At 37.1% G+C, this 21,367-nt stretch overlaps 2 protein-coding genes across 2 annotated transcripts in view; both read left to right on the top strand.

Moving 5' to 3' along the window:
• Positions 1–21,367, top strand: part of LOC141439356 (uncharacterized) — a 1,011,003-nt gene that overhangs the window by 938,158 nt on the left and 51,478 nt on the right.
• LOC141439032 (uncharacterized) lies at positions 817–4,599 on the top strand. Its single transcript, XM_074103144.1, has 3 exons — positions 817–1,094; positions 1,685–2,600; positions 4,410–4,599. Exons 1-2 carry the CDS (start codon positions 1,037–1,039, stop codon positions 2,596–2,598), a joined length of 972 nt encoding a protein of 323 aa, XP_073959245.1. The 5' UTR covers positions 817–1,036; the 3' UTR covers positions 2,599–2,600; positions 4,410–4,599.

Here is a 21,367-nt window from a genome sequence, read left to right on the forward strand (position 1 = left end):
CATCTTCATCTCGTTAATATATACACCCCACCGTTGGGCACAGACCTAATCTCAGTATAAGAGGGCTTGGGCGTAGTTCCCACGCGGGCCTAGCGCTTATTGGGAACTTCACATAGATCATTGAATTGCTTTGCAGGTTGTGCAGGTTTCCTCACATACTTTTTCTTCAGCGTAAAGCTCGTGGTAAATTTTCGCTCAAAAAATTTCGAATAAACTCAGAGGTGCGAGAGCGGAATTCAACCCGCAATCCTCTGTTTAAGAGGACGTGGTCAAACCACTAGGTTGCTATAGCTTACATCACAGTATCATGACATAATCCATGTACATTAAAGTGCCATTGACCTGAATACGTAAATAAAAAACAAAAAATTAACTTCCATTTACCTAAAAGCCCTTTCAATGTACCCCGCAATTGTGAGTGTTGTTCGCCTAATTAGGATGCTGCCGTTGAAGAAATTGTTTTAAATTACTTCGTGCATTGACGGATGAGTTAGCCGCATTGTTAAAGCTTTAGAATAAAAGACGCATTGTATGTTGAACAAAACGATGCTTTCGTTTGGACGTTGCACGTGTAGTTGGAATGAGTCATGGCTTTTTTAAATGAATATAGGTAACTGCTTAAGTGTAGAGTAAATCTCACGTTTGAATGGAAAGCACAGGTGGACCGTAACTCTACGTCGCTATAATCCTGTAATGTGTTTTTTCTGTCTATCGATATGTGTACATAAATGTCCATCTCTTTTTCTCTCTTTCTGTATCTGTCTCTATTTTTTGGTTTTACCTGGCTACGAACTTGCAGCAACGGGATATAATTATATTCGTTGACGCCTCCTCTGTGTTTACTACTGTAGTCATGTTTATGACGAGCCAAACCACACGAAATTTAAAGCACGAAGTGTAGAAAAAAAAACATTTTACTGGTATCCCGATTCACCTCTGGCAACACTGGGAGCTGATACGACATTATGTTTTTTCGTGTCAAACCGAACCGGCGAAAAATCTGTTTTGTTATTAAAAAAGTGTTGTTGTGATCAAGATGAGCAAACGAAGAGCATTAAAAGAATTATTAAACCTGCTGGGAGATTCAAATGAAGGTATTTTTTCTTGAGATTCGTTAAAATCTAGGTGTGATAGATAGTATATCCGGTATCAACACTTTCCAACTGCGCGTAGATATTAATATCACGCTCTATTGTTTACGTTTAATAATAAAAAGTACGAAAGTACGAATATTACGTATAAATGCAAAATTGCGTTATCAACAGTGTTTACAATGTTTCCACACATCATCTACGCATCGAGTTATTGCGTAGAGGTACATACCTATTCTAGCTTATATAAATAATCTTGAGGTACCACGGTGCGGGTGCACGAGATTTTCAAAAACTCGAGGTATCACTGTGCGGATACACGAGTTTTTTACATATGTGTAAAATGTTAACCTTAAAGTTAAATAGATCTTATACTCGCGTACCACTGCGGCGGGTGCACGAGATATTCTTAAACTCGAGGTATCACGGGGCGGGTACACGAGTTATAAATCCCCGAAAAAAGGAATATAGTATCTAATGCAAAATATACTTGTCAGTTTTTATTTCTTGCGGTACCACTGGCGGGTGCACAAGATAATATTATGACTTAAGTACATACAAAAAGTCCATTGTATGGCTTTTTATTTTTTCAGTTCCTAAAAAGAGAAGAATAATTTATTCAAGTGACTCTGATGATGATGAATCAGGTGAACATGAACAGTGTCATTCTAAGAATAAACGGAGACGAATTAGACTGCCCAGTTCTGAAAGCTTGGAAGAAACAACTGGAAAAAGTGATGAAAATATTTTAGAGCTCATTGGGGAACCCAGTAAAAATGAGAACAGCATGGAAATTAACCAAAAGCTAGCGGAATTGTGGTTAAAATTAATGACAAAAGGCTTGGATAAAGACATTAAGGAAAAAATTATAGAAAAAATTCCAGCCATTAGTAACTGCAATTTTAAAGCCCCTAAGCTAAATCAGGAGGTACTGGTTACTTTAAGTAACCACGCGAAAACCAGGGATGAAAAAATCCAACAAAAACAGGACCAAATAGGTTACATAATGGCCAGCTTAAATAAATTATTAAAAAATTTAATCACAAAAAATGACAAGGACAACATTGAACACCTGAGTGATTGTATGAGATTGGTTTGTGATTTACAATTTCTTGAATCTCAAACAAGAAGAGCAGTCATACTACCAGGCTTAAATAAAAGTCTAAAGGATATGATAGAAAAGACTGAAATTACAGATATGCTATTTGGCACTGAATTAAATAGCATTATTAAAAGATCAAAAGATTTAGAAAGATCAACTAAAGATCTCAAAAAGACCACTTTAAACTATTGGGGCCCGTCCACATCAACCCATTACAATCAACCTCGGGGCGGGCAACGAGGCAACTACCTGAACAGGGTCAGAGCAGTACAGAGGAAGTATTATCGTCCCGTAGCATCAGCCCCGCTATCTCAAGCTCCAGCAACATCTCAGCAGTGGGGTCATTACCGAGCAGCACGAGGCCGGCGCCCAGCCCAGCAATCAGCGGCGAGGAGGAGAGATTAGAGGTATTCTTAGCCGGTCGCTTGACTTTTTTTTATAAAAAATGGGCTGAGATTTCTAAAAACAAAACTGTTTTGGAATGGATATACTCGGGGTATGAAATTCCTTTAGTAGGTAAAGTTACCCAAAAACATTATCCTACTAATAATAACTTTAGTTCCTCAGAGAAAGTTATAATTGAAAACTGTATTAAAGAACTCAAAAAATTGGTGCAATCAAAGTTTGTAATCCTGTCAAAGGTCAATACCTATCAAGCATTTTCCTGGTACCAAAACCAGATGGATCATCCAGATTTATTCTCAACTTAAAGACATTTAATAAACATGTTAAAACTCACCATTTCAAAATGGAAGATATAAGAACCGCAATAAAACTAATAAACAAAGAATCGTACCTTGGGTCTATGGATCTTAAGGATGCTTATTTTTGCTTAAAAATACATTCAAACAGCCGTAAATACCTCAGGTTTATGTTCAATGGAAAAATATATGAGTTTCAAGTATTGCCTTTTGGCCTTTCATCTGCACCTTATGTTTTCACAAAGCTGATAAAACCTGTTATCTCCTATCTTAGAGAACGGGGCTTTAGTTCTGTCAATTATTTAGATGATTTCTTGTTCATTGGCAATTCAGAAATTGAATGCCAAAGAAATATTCTGACTAGCCGAAATCTTCTAGAATCACTCGGCTTTATCATAAATACAAAAAAGAGTAATATGCAACCATCAAAACAGTGCAAATTTCTGGGTTTTGTGTTAGATTGTGAGAATTATAGGTTGTCAATACCTGATGAGAAACGCTCTCATATTTTTAACAAACTGCAAACTATTAGTAAATTAAAATCCACTACTATAAGAATGTTAGCATCAATAATAGGTACTTTGATATCAATTTGCCCAGCAGTACCTTATGGGTTAATGTATACCAAAAGAATGGAACGTTATAAATATTTAGCACTTAAAAGAAATAGACAAGATTTTGAGTCAAAAATATTGATACATGATGAGATAAAACAGGACTTGAAATGGTGGAAAGAACATGTTCTTAATGCTAGCAATCCAATTAGAGAAGGAATATATAAATTGGAAATATATTCTGATTCATCGCTTACTGGTTGGGGCATTGTATGTGGATCTAAAAAGCTTCATGGTTTTTGGAATAGGGATGATCAGAAATGTCACATTAACTACTTAGAATTAAAAGCAATATATTATGGATTGCAATGCTTTGCTAAAAATTTAAATAACTGTGAAATTTTATTGCGATGTGATAATACGACCGCTATAGCATACGTGAATCGATACGGCGGCATACAGTATCCACATTTAAACAACCTGGCACGTGAAATTTGGCAATTTTGCGAATCAAGACGCTTATTTATATACGCATCATATATAGCATCTAAGGATAATCAAGTTGCTGATAAAGAATCTAGAATAGTAAATATAGAAACGGAATGGCAATTAAGCACCAATGCTTTTAATAAAATTAAGTCAACCTTTGGATGTCCAAAAGTAGATTTATTTGCAACTAAACAAAATGCTAAATGTGAACAATTTATCTCCTGGCATATGGAACCAGGTTGTTTAGCTGTGGACGCTTTTACTGTTTCTTGGTCTGATTTACAGTTTTATGCATTCCCACCATTTTCACTTATTCTCAAATGCCTAAAAAAGATAAAGACCGACAAAGCGGAGGAATAATGGTTGTTCCATTCTGGCCTGCTCAACCCTGGTTTCCCACATTTAGAACTCTTATGAAATCAGACTTAATAAAATTTCACCCATGTAGAACACTTTTGTCTTCTCCTTTCAGGCACTGCCATCCGTTGCATCAAAACCTTACACTGATTGCTGCAGTACTATCAGGGAAGTTTACTTAAGAAAAGGATTAAGTAACGATAGTATTGATATAATGTTAAACTCCTTATCAAAAAGTACCTTAAAACAATATGATTCATGCCTAAAACAGTGGTGGATTTTCTGTACTAATGAAAAAATAGATCCTTTTTAATGTCAATTCCTCAAATCTTAGCCTTTTTAACAAAGAAATTTAATGAGGGTTCTGCTTATGGTACCCTTAATTCTATCAGATCCGCTTTGTCACTGCTTATGGATTTTGATTTAGGCTCACATAGAAATATTAAACGTTTCTTCACTGGTATTTACAAAATGAGACCTAATAAACCTAAATATGATGAAACCTGGAATCCAACCTTAGTTTTAAATCATGTTTCTAAGTTATATCCAAATGTTAATTTGACCTTGGATATCTTATCCAAAAAATTGGTTATACTTTTAACTTTAGTTACAGCTCATAGATTACAAACTATGTCATTGATTAAACTAAGTTGCATAAATGTTAATGAAGAAAATATAAAGATTAAGATTCCTGACACAATAAAAACATCGGGAAAAAATAAATTCCAACCTATGTTGATAATCCCATTTTTTAAAGATAATCTTAGTATATGCCCAGCAACAACCTTGAAAGATTATATCAATGTCACAAGAACCTTAAGAAAATCTGATCAATTGTTTATTATCAGCAAAAAGCCTCATACTCCTGCTTCTACTCAAACTTTAGCAAGGTGGGTCAAGGCTATATTATTTGAGGCAGGCATAGATACGTCTATTTTTAGCGCACATAGCACAAGACATGCATCTACCTCACATGCTTGTAGAAATGGGGTAAATATTGACCATATAAGGAAAATGGCAGGATGGACCGAGTCATCCAGGTGTTTTGCAAATTTTTATAACCGACCACTAAGAGATGAAAATAATTTTTCTATGAGTATTCTTAATAGCTTAGATTAGAATATGCTTAAGAATAATATTGCATCTAATTGTTTTATTTTGTTAATGCTTAAATTAGAAATAATAAATAATTAAAATCTAGCATTTATTTCTTTAAACATCTACAGTAGTAAACACAGAGGAGGCGTCAACGAATATAATTAGTTGATCAAAGGAACTTACCTGTAAGTGAACTTCGATCATAATTATATGAAGTTGACGCCTCCTCTGTATACATATAACCCAACCCTTTATGAGGAAAATTTTTTCTTCATCCCACCCTTAATGCTAGGTATTGTTAATTATTTATTTCTTATCCATACTTTAAACTAAAATGTCGTATCAGCTCCCAGTGTTGCCAGAGGTGAATCGGGATACCAGTAAAAATGTTTTTTTTTTCTACACTTCGTGCTTTAAATTTCGTGTGGTTTGGCTCGTCATAAACATGACTACAGTAGTAAACACAGAGGAGGCGTCAACTTCATATAATTATGATCGAAGTTCACTTACAGGTAAGTTCCTTTGATCAACTAATACTATTACACTATCATACGTGCAACGATGCTTATGCAACATTGAAGTATTTTCATGCAGAAACTTGCCATTTCAAGATAACCACTTCAAGAATTATTCGGTACCACAGGATATCTTTTTTTTTTATATAACCAAGTGGTACAAGTGAGTGGAAAATTACGAGCCACTATTGAAAACCCCTTTACTACCTTACCTTGGGAACTATGGCCCAAGCCCTCCTGTTCTGAGAGGAGGCCTGTGCCTAGCAGTGGGACGTATATAGGCTGGGATGATGATGATCATGATTGAAAACCCCTTAGGGGTTTATGTAATAGCTGGCGAGTCATCGCGTTTCAATCCGCGTACAAAATTAAGCTACTTATAGGTACATAAGATCAAACCTGGTTATCACAGGCCAGGTAGTATTTTTTTAAAGTTCGTTTACACCGTTTGGAGTCAGTGGCAGCACTTAGAACATCACTTAAAAATCTTTTGGAAGGGTATTCAGTATTTTCGCGATTAGATAACAGTTCGTTCGCCTTCCATAGACATTATTCGTATTAGGCAAATTAAATGCTGGCAAATCTGGTAAAGGAGGGAAGGCTGATAGGCCCTTATGATTAATAAAAACAAGTGATATGTAATACCTATGCTATTCTACGTTGTAAAACTATTACAACGGCAGGTAGTCCAAAATCTTGCGTGAATAAAGTTATCGCTGTATAAAAGTATAGTGTTGAAAACATGACTGCATAAAACACAATGTTGCAGACTATCACGGTCATTACTAATTTTATTTTAATCATAAAATGACTGCATATGTTTTTTTTGATACTAAATAAGCTCCAGTGTCGCATGAAGATTTTGTAATTGTTAATGATTTAGTTTGATGATATTTGAGTCGTTTTCGAATCGTTTTCTTATGTTTATTTGTCTGTCATTCATTACTTAGACAAATATTAAACAAAAACATGTCATACAAAAAGATTTTGTTCATTAAAAAACCTTTGCGATAGTATATCGCTTATTCTTATTGGTTCCAGGCCGGTGTCCATACAAATCTACCCAATACCCATCCAACCCTTTATTTTCAACATACACCACACAAGACGCTCCCGTTTTAAACGTAACGTAAAATATTTAAGTGGTAATATTCTGAGCAAGTAGGTTCAAAGTGTACGTAAATCTCACCAATTATCGTTCAGCTATAAGGATATTGCACCTGCCCAGGCGCAGGTACTGAAGTCTATTTTAAGTGCAACAGGAACAAAACAAATCTTGCGCAGACGCGCCGTTTATTTCACTGCGGAACCATAAAGTTTAGTACTGTTTAGGACGTAGTGGTGAAACGCTAGACAAACAAACGCTGAGGTCTCTATTCGAGTTGTATTGCGCATGGAATTATAATACTTGATTGATTTAGACGTAAAGAAAAGACGTTAATTTGTTCATGTAGGTATAAAGTAAGCCAATTAAATCGATTCAACAACATGTTTAATTAGCTATCTAAATGAGCCAATGAAGGCTACAGTTTTCGCGCTCACCAGTTGGTGTCACTATAAACAAAGGTCTTGCCTGAAGTATAGTGGTTAGTTTGTTATTGCGGGCGTGAAAACAAAATTTATGTTTAAATCATGTTTAATACCTTAAAACCGTACCATAAAAATATCGAGCATGCCACATTGTTGCGTAGTCCCATTTTGTTCGGAAAAAAGGGAGGACAAAGGTTTCCGAAAGACAAAACTGTCTCAAAACACAGACATTCATTGCCCTGTAACGCATATTTGCCATATTTCAGCTATTGCCAAATATTCACACAATTATTCTAATTATAAACAAACCCAAAAACAGTGACATTTGACATTTCGGAGACCTCTCGCTACACTAGCGCCTCTAGCGGCAAATTTATACGCGATAGCCTTCATTGCAAGCAAAGCAAAACGTCAAATAGACCTTTTAATACCTGCCTTTCAATTGTGACTTTGAATCGAATTGAATCCAGTTCAATAAATAAACAGGATAGAAAAAATGCAATTTCAACATTGTATTTTGTGGACTTGCCAGAAGCGGGACACTAAATCACTTTTTTATTAAAATCCTGTCAATACAGAGCAACAGAATGCTAAAGCACTCTGCTTTCGTTCACAAACACCCCTAAGTCTAAAGGTCGTTGCACCCGCAAAAAAGTACATAAACAGGCTACCGTCTACACTGCACGTATAATTAAGGACTCTTTTTTTTACCCTGGCTACATTAGTCAATAGGACGGAGTTGCCAGACTAAAGTATGATGAATGGGCTTTTAAAGCTGTTAATGAATGAAATTGCAGTGTAATGATAATTTAAGTGGTAATTACGTTTAAAATATGCGGTAAAATACTTTTTATTTAAATATACCGGTGTCGGTCAATAACAAAAAATCTTTACTAATACCTATTTATTTATGTGTGTTGTCTCTGATATAGAGATAGTTTGAGACCTTTGTAAGGACATTAGGTAGTTTCTATCTCGGAAAATTGCATAGTTCCAACGGGATGGCGGTAAGTAAATTAATTCTTGGCAGATTAAGTCACGGGCAAAAGCTAGTCACTATAAATGATAAAAAAATATATAGGTAATTAGTTACCGAAGTAAAATAAAAAATATAGGTATATCATAGGTTTAATGATATCAGATTGAGCTATAGGCCACCACATGATATACACCATCCTGGAGCGAGTGGAGTGCCCGATAGTGACGAGGCACTGGAATACCCTTTTTAATAATGGTAAACTACCTAATTAAAATAATAATGGTTAGCTTATTTGTAGATCGTTTTTAGTATATTGCTTTATAATCATAATCTTCAAAAAAATATCTGAATATTCTGATATTGACCGGGAATCGAACTCAAGACCGCACGCTTCGCAGTCAGGTTCTCAGACAACTAGAATACTCCGTCGTCTACCTCTGGCCATAGTCTACTTTTAACTCTAAGTTTCCATGAAAATAAACTGCGCAGAACGAGTAGGTACACCAAGTCCATTTCCCCCTAATTTCCTCAATTTTTTTTTAAACCTATAAATCCAAGTAATTTGAAGCTTTATATCACAAAAGCACAAAATCAAAACGCGTTACTCGATTTACTCGATTCTGGAAACAAAATTCCTTGATCCTAAAGTTGCTTTTCCCAAAACAAGAGCGAATCTAAAGTAGTTTCTCGAACACGGATGTACCGCCAAATGGAGCAGAAAGTGAATTTCTAGAAAAGAGTGAGAACAAATCGTTTGACATTTGATACGCGGCCAGAATCCAAGATGGCCGCATTTGTATGCGGCGGGACGACAGCGCGGGAAAAGCAGCGTATGAATACGTGGGGTTTTAACAGGATTTTCTGTGTGATTGAATTTTTATGGGAATCTAGTTGCGAGCTTTTAAGTCCTGTGAGTGGCGGGAAACCGGTGGATGCAAGTGGCGAGTTGTCGTTCATGGTGGCGTTCTAAGGGGGAGGCCTTTGTCCAGCAGTGGACGTCTTCCGGCTGATGATGATGATGAAGTGAAGATGAAGTCCTGGGACACACGGGCGTCTCTACATCAAATAGGGTCCAGTACCGTAACGTCGACAACTCTATTCCCACTGGCTTGCCTAAATTTTTTACTTGACTGAAGAGTGTATACACCCGATCAATTTTGATCGTTTACCTACGCCAATAGTATACATAAATAAGCTGGTTGACAATGCAAGTAAAAAGCATAAAATCCGAATATTCTTTTATTATAAAAAATGGAACCGACTTCAAAAACCTTGAAATTAATTTTCTACTAGTTGAAGTCGGTGCCTCAGCACGAGCCAGCAGGAGTGGAACCGTCGTCTACCTCACCTACATACTATAATAATTGGGCTTTAATCACTCCTGCTGGCTCGTGCTGAGGCACCGACTTCAACTAGTAGAAAATTAATTTCAAGGTTTTTGAAGTCGGTTCCATTTTTTGTTAATTTTTTAATTTTTCATAGTTTTAGGTGATTTGTAGCCAAAGTGCATCTCACAACGATTCCATTAAGCTCAAACACAGCATAGTTACATCATTTTATTAACAGAGTACCGGTACCTACTGTTTTCTTTATGAGGGTCCAATTCACCAAAATGATACTTTCTGAATGTAAATGCTTAACATAATGTTAAAAATGCCAAAATCGCTATGGGTGTGCTTTAAAAATTTGAGGGTTGCCCTCGATTTCTCTAGGATTCCATCATCAGATCCTGACTTGGTATCAATGGGACCACCTCGGAAGTATGTCCTTTAGAACTAAAAATAATTTTGAAATTCAGCCCACAATTTGGCGGAGTTATCGCATAACAAACATACAAAAAAAAAACAGTCGAATTGAGAACCTCCTCCTTTTTGAAGTCGGTTAAAAAATGTATTTAAAATGTCTTAATGAGGTTACCAATTTAAGAGCATTATGTTATGACAGACTGGCAACCACACTACGCTCTTTACAATAGAGCATGCATATTTATCAGCCGCTCCCATATCCGAGGTACCTACTGTAGTACGGCACGTGCGCCGCCGACTGTACAAGCTCCAGTTAAACCATTAATCTGTGACTCAGGCGCAATCACAATGTTGCACTTCCGCTTGCTACTATACAGGCTGTATTGCTTTATACAGCTTAGGGCTAGAACACGGTAACTGCGATACAAAGCGATGGTAGTAAACATTTCGATATGATGTGTTTTAAAATCCTCATCATCATCATCATGATATGGTGCATGTATGTACATGTGGTGTAGTGGTATAGCATACCTGGCATACCACATGTACATACATGCACCATATCTAGATATGTGGTGCATAGGAGAAATTCGTGTCTGTATCACTGTCCATTGGTGGTGTAGTGGTATAGCACGTGGCACGGAATGCCGAGGAACTAGGTTCGATTCCCAGCGCTGGTCTTATTTTTCTGGTTTTTCAATGCATCTATATTTTAGTTCGTATTTTCGATAGAATTGCGGGCAACAAGTGGATGGAAGTGGAGAGTTGTCATTCTTTGTGGCGTTCTAAGGGGGAGGCAATTGTTTAACATTGGACGCCTTATAGCTTATGATGATATATTTAAGAACAATCCTTACCAACTTCTCTTCTCCTCGACCAATTCTTACAAAGTGAATAGAGCGATAGATTTTATCCCTAGATTCTGAACAAACTACTTTCAGGTTCTCAGTTAAGTATTTGATTAACGCTTTAAATTGTACATTATAGCTTCGCTTCTGGTGTGGCAACACAGAACAAAGACGTATTATGCAACGGCACGCAATACCGGGATCAAGCTGGTCCGATAGCTATACGCTACAGTTAATTTGAAACGATAAAACATATAGCACCGTGTGTTATTATAAAATGCCGTGGAGAAGTTGGGCAATAGAGTGGTGGCGTTCCAATTCTGCAACATTATTTACTTGTAATTGAAAATATTGTTGGGTCAGGACTTTTTCTTGTCTTATATCCTGTCCCGTTGTCCCCGAGAGAGACAGACAGTGCCAAAGTTTCTTAGCAAATCTTTTATAATATATGCCACTAATGTTCTTGATATCCTACTTCCTACTTAATATTATAAATGTGAAAGTTTGTGAGTGAGTGAGTGAGTGAGTATGTTTGTTACTTCCTCACGCAGAAACGGCTAGATGGATTTGGATGAAATTTGGCAGAAAGTTAGTTTGTAACCTGAATTAAAACATAGCATAACCTTTTATCCCGATATTCCCACGGGATAGGGATAAAATCTCTTAATAACAACCGCTGGGCTTAGAGTCATGAAATTTGGTATGTAAGTAGCTGAACCTCTGGAATAACACATAGCCTACTTTTTATCCCGATATTCCCACGGGATAGGGATAAAATCTCGAACTAATAACCACTGGGCTTAGAGTCATGTAATTTGTCCATGATTGTTTTTAATGTAACGTCAATGAAAACAACAATTTAACTTTCAGAAATACCCACGGGAATTAAAAAAAATCCCGGAATTTCAATTCAGCTGCTGGACCTAATGATTACGTGTGCGAAGCCGCGGGTAAACACTAGTAGTCCATAGCATGGGCTTATAATTTCGACAAAAAGAGCGTCTGATGAATTGTCGGCATAGAAAACGTATAATTCTTATTCTATATTCTTATTCTATAAGATAGAACTTCGTACGCCGACAGGCACAACATAGTTTATTCTATTGTTTATTTGTCACAATATAATCTATTTTACCTATAATAAACATGTTGACAAAATAAATAAATTTCAATTAGATAATGTTTACGCACACGCAGGAATTACCTACCTATACGATTTCCCCGGATAAAAGCCATCCTGTTTTTATATCTTATTCAGGGTATCAAACTACCTCCACCAAATTTCATAACGTTCTGTTTTTACTTTAAACGTAAAAAAAATACTAAACTAAACTTAAGCGTAGAAAAAAAAATACTGCAGTGGTTTAGTTAAAACAATAACATTTTCACTCTAGTAGTTATATTTTCTATGTAATATCCATTTTGTAAATATTAGTCGTTCCTTTATCGTTTCCCACTTGTGAACAAATGTTTCTTCTTTCAATCCAGAATGTTAATGATTACAGTTCATTTAGAATTGATAGTTGTATGCATTTTAATTTGTATGCACATGATTAAGTAATCAAACTAATGAATATGATTAACGCCTGAGGATTATGTAAATTAGTCACGATTAAGATTAACGGTAGTTTTGATCAGATTAATTTAATCACAGATTAAAATCTCACTCGATTAATGACATCGCGGATTAAAATCTGTTAACGGAAATTGAGCGATTGACAAATGTATTGATTTTTTTTATTGAGAGAGGTAGGGAAACGAGCAAGTGGGTCATCTGATGGGAAATGATCAGCACTGCTCATGAGTACCAACTACTCAATAGTACTCAAGGAGAGTCATTGGTCTGTTGCCGGCCTTTAAAGAATAGTTAAGCTCTTTTCTTGAAAGCCCCGATGTCCTAGTTATCCGGAAACACTGATGGCGGAATTCGATCCTACAATTTCACTGTACGTGGCAGGAAGTGCCGAAGAATACGCGTGGTAGATCGCCATTAATATTTATATTTTAAAAAAAGGAAAAAAGGGGGACTTCACGTTTTTTATACTAACAGCGCTTTTGCAAAGAAGATTAAGTAAGTGGGTACATTATGTCTTCGCAATTTCGGAAAACACTAAAATGCGAGCCCGGGTTTGAACCCACGTTACTCTGCTTGACAGGCCGTACCAAACCAGTCCACCACGGGCTACGTGGTATTGAGAGCTATAATTCTACAAAGCTAGAGTGATCATTAAATAATCAAATCTCGCAAATAATTCACACAAGCAAATTGAGTTGTCATCCGCCAAAAACAACGGTACTAAAAATGAATGGCGTTCGTTAAACATTTATCTCCTACTTAAGAATACCAATCGCACTTATATTGAATAAATTATCGATTCGAGTCACGCTATAGAGTCAAAAACAAAGGGGTTCGACGACCTTATGTCCCAAACGATATTATATATGTATGGTCATAAACTTAAGTGAACAAAGACTTGCGTAGGTTACTTCCTAAAAAGGTAGTATGAGTAATTAGTATAGATTACAATTGCAACTTGCTTTTACCTTCGGAATCCTAAAGCTTAATAGTTCTTGACCTAAGACGTATATTTCTGATTTATATTTTACTAGCCTGTTGCCCGCGACTCTGTCTGCGTATATTTCGTTTATCGTTATCCCGCGGGGGTTTGCAGGTGGAAGGACCTTGTACAAGGTCCGCCCGGATTGCTACCACCATCTTGCTCGCTAATCCTGCCGTGAAGCAGCAGTGCTTGCACTGTTGTGTTTCGGCGTGGAGAGTAAGACAGCCGGTGAAATTACTGGCACTTGAGGTATCCCATCTTAGACCTCTAGGTTGGCAACGCATCTGCAATACCCCTGGTTTTGCAGATGTTTATGAGCGGTGGTGATTTCTTACCATCAGGAGACCCACTTGCTCGTTTGCCATCCAGTCAAATAAAAAATAAATAAAAAAAAAACTTTGCAATTTTCCGGGATACAAACTATCCTTTGTCCTGTCCCAGGACACAAACTACCTATATGAATACCGAACTTCATTTAAATCAGCTCAGCGGTTTAGACTTGAATAGGTAACAAACAAAACAGACTTACAAACTTTTGCATTTATAATGTTAGGTAGCGGGAAGTGCAATGATAATAACGCAAATTCCTAAAAAGACAGTACTTAATGTTTTTTTTAATTTTAATTTTACAATATAAAGTGTTTACAAAAAATACTTATTGCTAAGACGCGCTACATAAACCTGTTAAAGGTTTTCGACTGGATGGCAAATGAGCAAGTGGGTCTCCTGATGGTAAGAGATCACCATCGCCCATAAACATCTGCAACGCCAGGGGTATTGCAGATGCGTTGCCAACCTAGAGGCCTAAGATGGAATACCTCAGGTGCCAGTAATTTCACCGGCTGTCTTACTCTCCACGCCGAAACACAACAGTGCAAGCACTGCTGCTTCACGGCAGGATTAGCGAGCAAGATGGTGGTAGCAATCCGGGCGGACCTTGCACAAGGTCCTACCACCTGCAAATATGCAGCTTATATGAGACGCGAATGTACCGCACCGTTCGCAGCATAATTTAAATATAATATATATATAATAATTTAGATATATGTAAATAACGCTTCAGTGGTAACAAATGCACCGCCACCCCAATCGTAAAATTAATTACTATATATCTTCCTGATTGCCTGCTTTAATTTTATAATACTTTGCAATTTCTCTCCCGTGGCTGGTTATTAGGACTCGTGACAGGGGTTTGAAAAGTTATTTAAATATTCATACGAATATTAATAAAGTTTTTGTAAACAGAAAATGCCTAGTTCAACACAAGCTGACTAACAACACTTGTTCATTATATTGGCTTTAGAGCTCTACCTATATACATAAATTCGGCGGCAATCTGCATTGGAAAGTCAAAAATCAGTTGCAGGAATTAAAGTGAAAATAAAATGAGTTTTTTGCTGACTGTAATTTTTGTTGGCTGTTCTTGCATTCTTGTTTTTTTACTGTGCATGAAATGTTGTCTATATTCGTAGGTATCAAATTTCAGTGCCCTATTTCACGAAGCTACAAGTTCCATTTTACAAGCGTCTTTGTTTAACAGTATGCATTGAAAAGACTACCGCTTGTAAATTGTAGATTCGTGAAATAGGGCACAAGTCAATCTAATCACTGGGACACGGTGAAATGTGACTTGCAAGATTTGTTTGATGATTGTAAAATTTGTTTGGTGTTGATTTGTAGGTTACTAGGATCACAATACGTATAAATGAAGTACAGAGACGGACCACCGACGCGATGTAGTTACAAAGATAGGTACTTAAAATCCTGAAGGATATTTATTTATTTATTTATTTATTTTAGGAAAACAAACAGCTTGAAATAATACAAAGTATAAAACACATAAAAATAAAAAAATCTAGTAAAGGAGCTCTCTATGCTACGGTAAGGAGGTTTTTTGCAGGTGGAAGGACCTTGTGCAAGGTCCGCCCGGATTGCTACCACCATCTTGCTCGCTAATCCTGCCGTGAAGCAGCAGTGCTTGCACTGTTGTGTTTCGGCGTGGAGAGTAAGACAGCCGGTGAAATTACTGGCACTTGAGGTATCCCATCTTAGGCCTCTAGGTTGGCAACGCATCTGCAATACCTTGGTGTTGCAGATGTTTATGGGCGGTGGTGATCTCTTACCACCTGGAGACCCACTTGCTCGTTTGCCATCCAGTAGAATAAAAAAAAAAACACAACTTAGGTACCTAACGCAAGGCGCGCAAGCTAAGTGCATAATTATTGTATAACACAATCAAACATGGAAGTTTTATCCCCCGATTGCGTATTTTATATTTTTATGAATTTCCGCTGGAAAGTAATTATGTATTGTACGCAACGCGCAATGCAGAATGACGATATACTGAGTTGATTCCCGGCATATGCTATCACATCACACACACACATCACCGGCCTATCTTAGTCCACTGCTGGACATAGGCCTCTCCAGTTGCACGCCACTGAGCACGATCCTCGGCCAGTCTCATCCAGTTCTTGCCAGCTAACCTGCGAAGATAGATCATCGCTCCATCTAGTCTGAGGGCGTCCTACGGCACGCTTGCCGATTCGCGGTCTCCACTCAAGAACTCGTTTTCCCCATATGCTATACTTTTAATTTTTTCAATTTATTCTAGTTTAATCATTACATTTACGTGTAAATAGATTAAAAATAAATAACCTAACTAACCTAGAAAAGTCGAACAATCCCCGATATTGTCATTTCAAATTTCAAGCTAAACAGCTGAATCGAAAACTACCACACAGAAATTCGTTTGACGTAAAAAAAATGCATCCAAATTTATCCATTCATCAATAACCATGGTCACCAACCGTCAAAAGGAATAAATCATAGATAAAAATAACTTTTCATAAGTGCCCAGTAGGTACTTCAAAGAAGTATCAATACTTAGGTACCTATTTGTAACTATCAACAACATTATCCTGCAATTCTTAAGATTTGACGAGTTTATTATTAAAACATGTGTTAACGTGGGAGAGAATGTTTAAGCGTCTTAAATGTCGGAAGGTTAACGAAGACGATTTTTTGTTTGCTTACTGTATTAATAAAAGCTGGTCAAATCAGGGACTGCTCAAATCCAGAAGTGGCCAAATGCAGAAGTGGCCAAATGCAGAAGTGGTCAAATCCAGAAGTGGTCAAATCCAGAAGTGGTCAAATCCAGAAGTGGTCAAATCCAGAAGTGGTCAAATCCAGAAGATGTCAGAATCCCGTTGTGGTCAAATCCAGAAGTGGTCACCGACCGTCAAAAGGCTTTTGAGAGTTACAATACCACAGACATAACATTGCGTCAAACTACTTAATAACACCCCTCTTTTTGCGTCGGTGGTTAAAAAGCAAATACAAATCGTATTTCAGTTCGATTCTAAACGATATAAAATACATGAAACTACCGTGAGACTCACTCATATTAAATATAATGACCCGGATAACTCACGTCTTAAATCGAGTTTAGCTCGACATGTTTCGGGCTCCGAAGACGAAGGGCTACGGATTAGCCCGAAACATGTCGAGCTAAACTCGATTTAAGACGTGAGTTATCCGGGTCATTATATTTAATATGATATAAAATACACTAACCCACATCTAAATCGTCTTCGTATGATATTAAACAACGTTTATCTTATCGTTTTATATCAATTTTCGTGTCGAACTGCATTGAACTATCAACTATTCACAGTAATTCGATCGTTATGGCGACCGAGCACGTCCGAGCATGATGTTATGCGCGCGCATGCCGGTCTGTACACTTTGTGATGTTATCAACTTATCAATGAGATCGAATGGATGTTTCATCATCATCATCCCAGCCTATATACGTCCCTCTCAGAACAAGAGGGCTGGGGCATAGTTCCCTTGCGGGCCCAGTGCGGATTGGGAATTTCACACGCACCATTGAATTGCTTCGCAGGTTTGTGCAGGTTTCCTCACGATGTTTTCCTTCACCGCAAAACTCGTGGTAAATTTCAAATGTAATTCCGCACATGAATTTCGAAAAACTCAGAGGGGCGAGCCGGGGTTTGGACCCACGACCCTCTGCTTGAGAGGCGATAGGTCAAACCACTAGGCCACCACGGCTGTAATGGATGTTAGTTCGCCAATATAGCATGAAGAACTGGGGTCCATATCAGCTCGCATAGGTACTTATTGAAAGTCCTAATGTAATGTTTGTCAGAATGATCGTTTGTCATAATTATTTTTTCACTGAATCCAATAATTGTTCAGAATTGTTATAAAACAAACCTAACCTGACCTATAGCTTTCTATAAGATGACCATTTAAATATTTAAGATTTCAGTGGGGAAAAAATTATGACAAACGATGGCTCGGACAAACATTATAGTATGACTAGCGAATAGTATGCGAACTTTGGCGCTCCCGGAGAACTGAGAACAGCAGGGCTACTACGAAACTCGAAACTCGAAGTTCGTGTCGAGCGGTCCCTCTGACACTTATACTATTTAATACGAGAGCGAGAGGGACGGTGCGATACGACCTTCGAGTTTCGAGTTTCGTAGTAGCTAGCCAGAGCCCGTTGGGGGCGAAAAGTTCTCGAATAGAGACCGCGGATCGGCAAGTAGCGTAGGACGTCCACCAACGAGATGGACAGATGAGCTGGTTAAAGCCTCGGGTTCACTGTGGATGCAAGCCGCTTCCAACCGAAGCAACTGGAGGTCTATAGGGGAGGCCTATGTCCAACAGTGGACGTCCTATGGCTAATATGATGATGATGATAACTCGTCACATAAAATCAAAACTAGGTATATTGAATACTATAGTTTACCCGCGGCTTCTCACGCGTTTACTATTCTATCCGGGTCTTACAAAATTCCCCTGAGAACTCCCAAAATTTATATCGTGGTCTTCATTGAGGTTGTGTTAAGAACAACTGTCCAAAATTTCAAGACCCTAAAGCCAGCGGTTGAAATTTCAAGATTTTATTCCTGTCCCGTGGGAATGTGGGGATAAAAAGTAGCCTATATGTTATTCCAGACGTGCAGCTACCTACTTACCAAATTTCTGCCCAACGGTTTTTATTTCGAGATTTTATCCCTATACCGTGGGAATATCGAGATAAAAAGTAGCCTATATGTTATTCCAGACGTGCAGCTATCTACTTAGGTACCAAATTTCGTCCAGCCGTTTTAGCGTGAAGGAGTAACAAGTACAAACACAAATTTTCGCATTTATAATTTAATAAGTAGGAAGTAGGATATAGCTTGAAACTCACGACTGATAATCTGCCTGGTTATTAATTTAACAATGATTGGCGACTAGCAGTAATACAAATAATTAAAAATAATAGGTACCAATTGAAATAAGTAAATGGATCTCAACTGAACAAGAGTGAAATGGTTCATCCAACATTTTACAATTCACATCTAAAAGTTTTAAATTAATTAATAGATACCTAATTTTGAAAGGTAGAGCGACATAAAGTTTGCTATTCAATAAGGTTTATGAAATAATTATCTTTGATTCATTTTCAATTACATAGCAACTGAAAGTGGCTCTAAATATGGAAATGGCGGGAAAGTTGCATTTAATTCTGCACTCAGAGACGCCTACTCAGTTGCATTTGCCGTCGAAAGGGATTTTAAATTATCGAAAAACTTTCGCGTTGTAAATGTCAACTGGATATTAAATTTAAACTTATTGAAGTTGTAAATCATGTTTCTGCACAGAATCTATCCTTGCTAATATTATCAATGCGAAAGTCGCGGTCTGTCTGTTACCTTTTTATGTTTAAGCCGTTAAACAGATTAAGATAAAAAGAGACCCTTAAAAGGACTTAGGGTATTTTTTATCCCGGAAAATTACAGTTCCCGCAGGATCTAAGCGAATTGTTCGCAAAAGGAGTCACGGAAATCAGCCAGTACTATAAATGTTGTATAAAAACTGTGGTGGCCTAGTGGTTTTATGGCCTCTCAACTAGAAGATCGGGGTTCAAGCCCGGTCACCTCTCAATTTTTCGGAATTCATGTGCGAAATTATATAAATATAAATTGAGTTAATTTAACGTCGCTTCTGGAAAGCAAATATGAAAATCTCCAAACAATTTCACATCTTTCACATTTTATTATTGTGATTGTTTTGTCTTTTTAGGACAAAACTTTGGTATTTACTGTAATGCTATAAACTTTCATAGATTAATAAATAAATAACTAAATCAATTAATTTTTCCCCCGAGCTTTGCGATAAAATACAATACTTACATACTTACTCACACAATACATCATAATGAAACATGTTAATTAAATTAGTGGTGTGTGTTAAGTTCCCAATCCACACTAGGCCCACATGGGAACTACGGCCACGCTCTCTCATTTTGAAAGAGACCTGTGCCCAGCATTGGGACATAAATATAAAGGTACTATTAGACAGTAATAAACCGATCGACAACTGTAACTCGAGACATAATGTATATTAATCTACAAATAGACCGACACATGAAACGCATCGGCATTGTAATAAGATAAGCCTATCGGATCGACAGACAAACAGACATTAATCCTCGTATGCGCTTGCTCATGATGCGACCTCAATTCGTTATGAATGTGAAATAAGAGTCAAAATAGGCTCCGAGTGCCGTCTCGGGCCCAGTAGTCAGCGGCGTCTTTAGCCCATGTAGCGCCCGTGTGCAATTATTACTTTAGTGCCATCTAGGAAAAGCGCGGTCAAAATGGAATAGGTACAAAGTGCCGCGGCCGGCGCCCCTAAGACCACTGCGCCTGTGTGCAACGCACACCCTGCACTATAGGTAAAGACGCCCCTGCCAGTCGTCGGCATTTTTACTTTAAACGGCGCAATTATTTTTTCCAGAATTAGGTAATTCTGGGTTCACCTTACTTAGAATCACGAGTACTATTGATTTTGACGAAGAAAAAAGGGTACCTAGTTTTTTAAAAAAATATGTGTCCATTTTCGTAACGATCAATATTAAACTGTATGAAAAAAGTCGCAAAATTGTCAAAAGAATAAGAACACTCTTTGAAGTCGATTCATATCATTCATTATTGTAAAATAACAAAATACTACTTTGTGTTTAAAATAAACACCCTAACGCGTTTTTGGCACTCCCAGTGGGGCAACTGACTTGAAATTTAGAACATGATATTGCCTGACCATTTTAAGTAATAGATAACTATTCATAAAAAGTTACAGCTAAAAATAAATCGATATTTTTAATACTTTTTTTTGTAATACTTTCAAACAAAAACCAAAACTAACGTAACAACGAAATGTCAGCGCAGTTGTACGCTATGACGTACAGCCATCACATCAGCTGATTACGAAAGATACAGTAGCGTGTTGTTTATTTTCAATTGTTAAAATTGTTTATACCTACCTAATTGTTTATCTGGAATTCTAAACCGAGTGTATTGGAAATTAGACTAATTACGAGTACTAAGGTCTTCTTTAAAATATGTTAGCCCTTTTAACAAATCTACGTTTCAATAATTGAAAATATACTTAGCAGCACAAAATTTGACCCACTCTACATACAGAATTACCTATTACTGCATACATTTGAGGGCCAGATTTTTTTTCGTTCAGTATATTTCTTGAAAATTGTGAATTGATCGTTTAACATAAATTTTTATTAATTTCAATTGATAATCATCCATCAGCCAAATTATTTTAAAAATTGGTAAGTCACATGGAACGAGTAAAGTCTGAATGTAAAAATATGCTTCCAATACTTTCGCTTACTTAATCCTCAAACACAACACATCATTATTTCTCAACAACAATAATCCTCAAAAGCATACAAAAACTCAACCCAGATCCATAACTGGA

This window comes from Choristoneura fumiferana, chromosome 20 (assembly GCF_025370935.1).
Source record: "Choristoneura fumiferana chromosome 20, NRCan_CFum_1, whole genome shotgun sequence".
NCBI classification, from domain to species: domain Eukaryota; kingdom Metazoa; phylum Arthropoda; class Insecta; order Lepidoptera; family Tortricidae; genus Choristoneura; species Choristoneura fumiferana.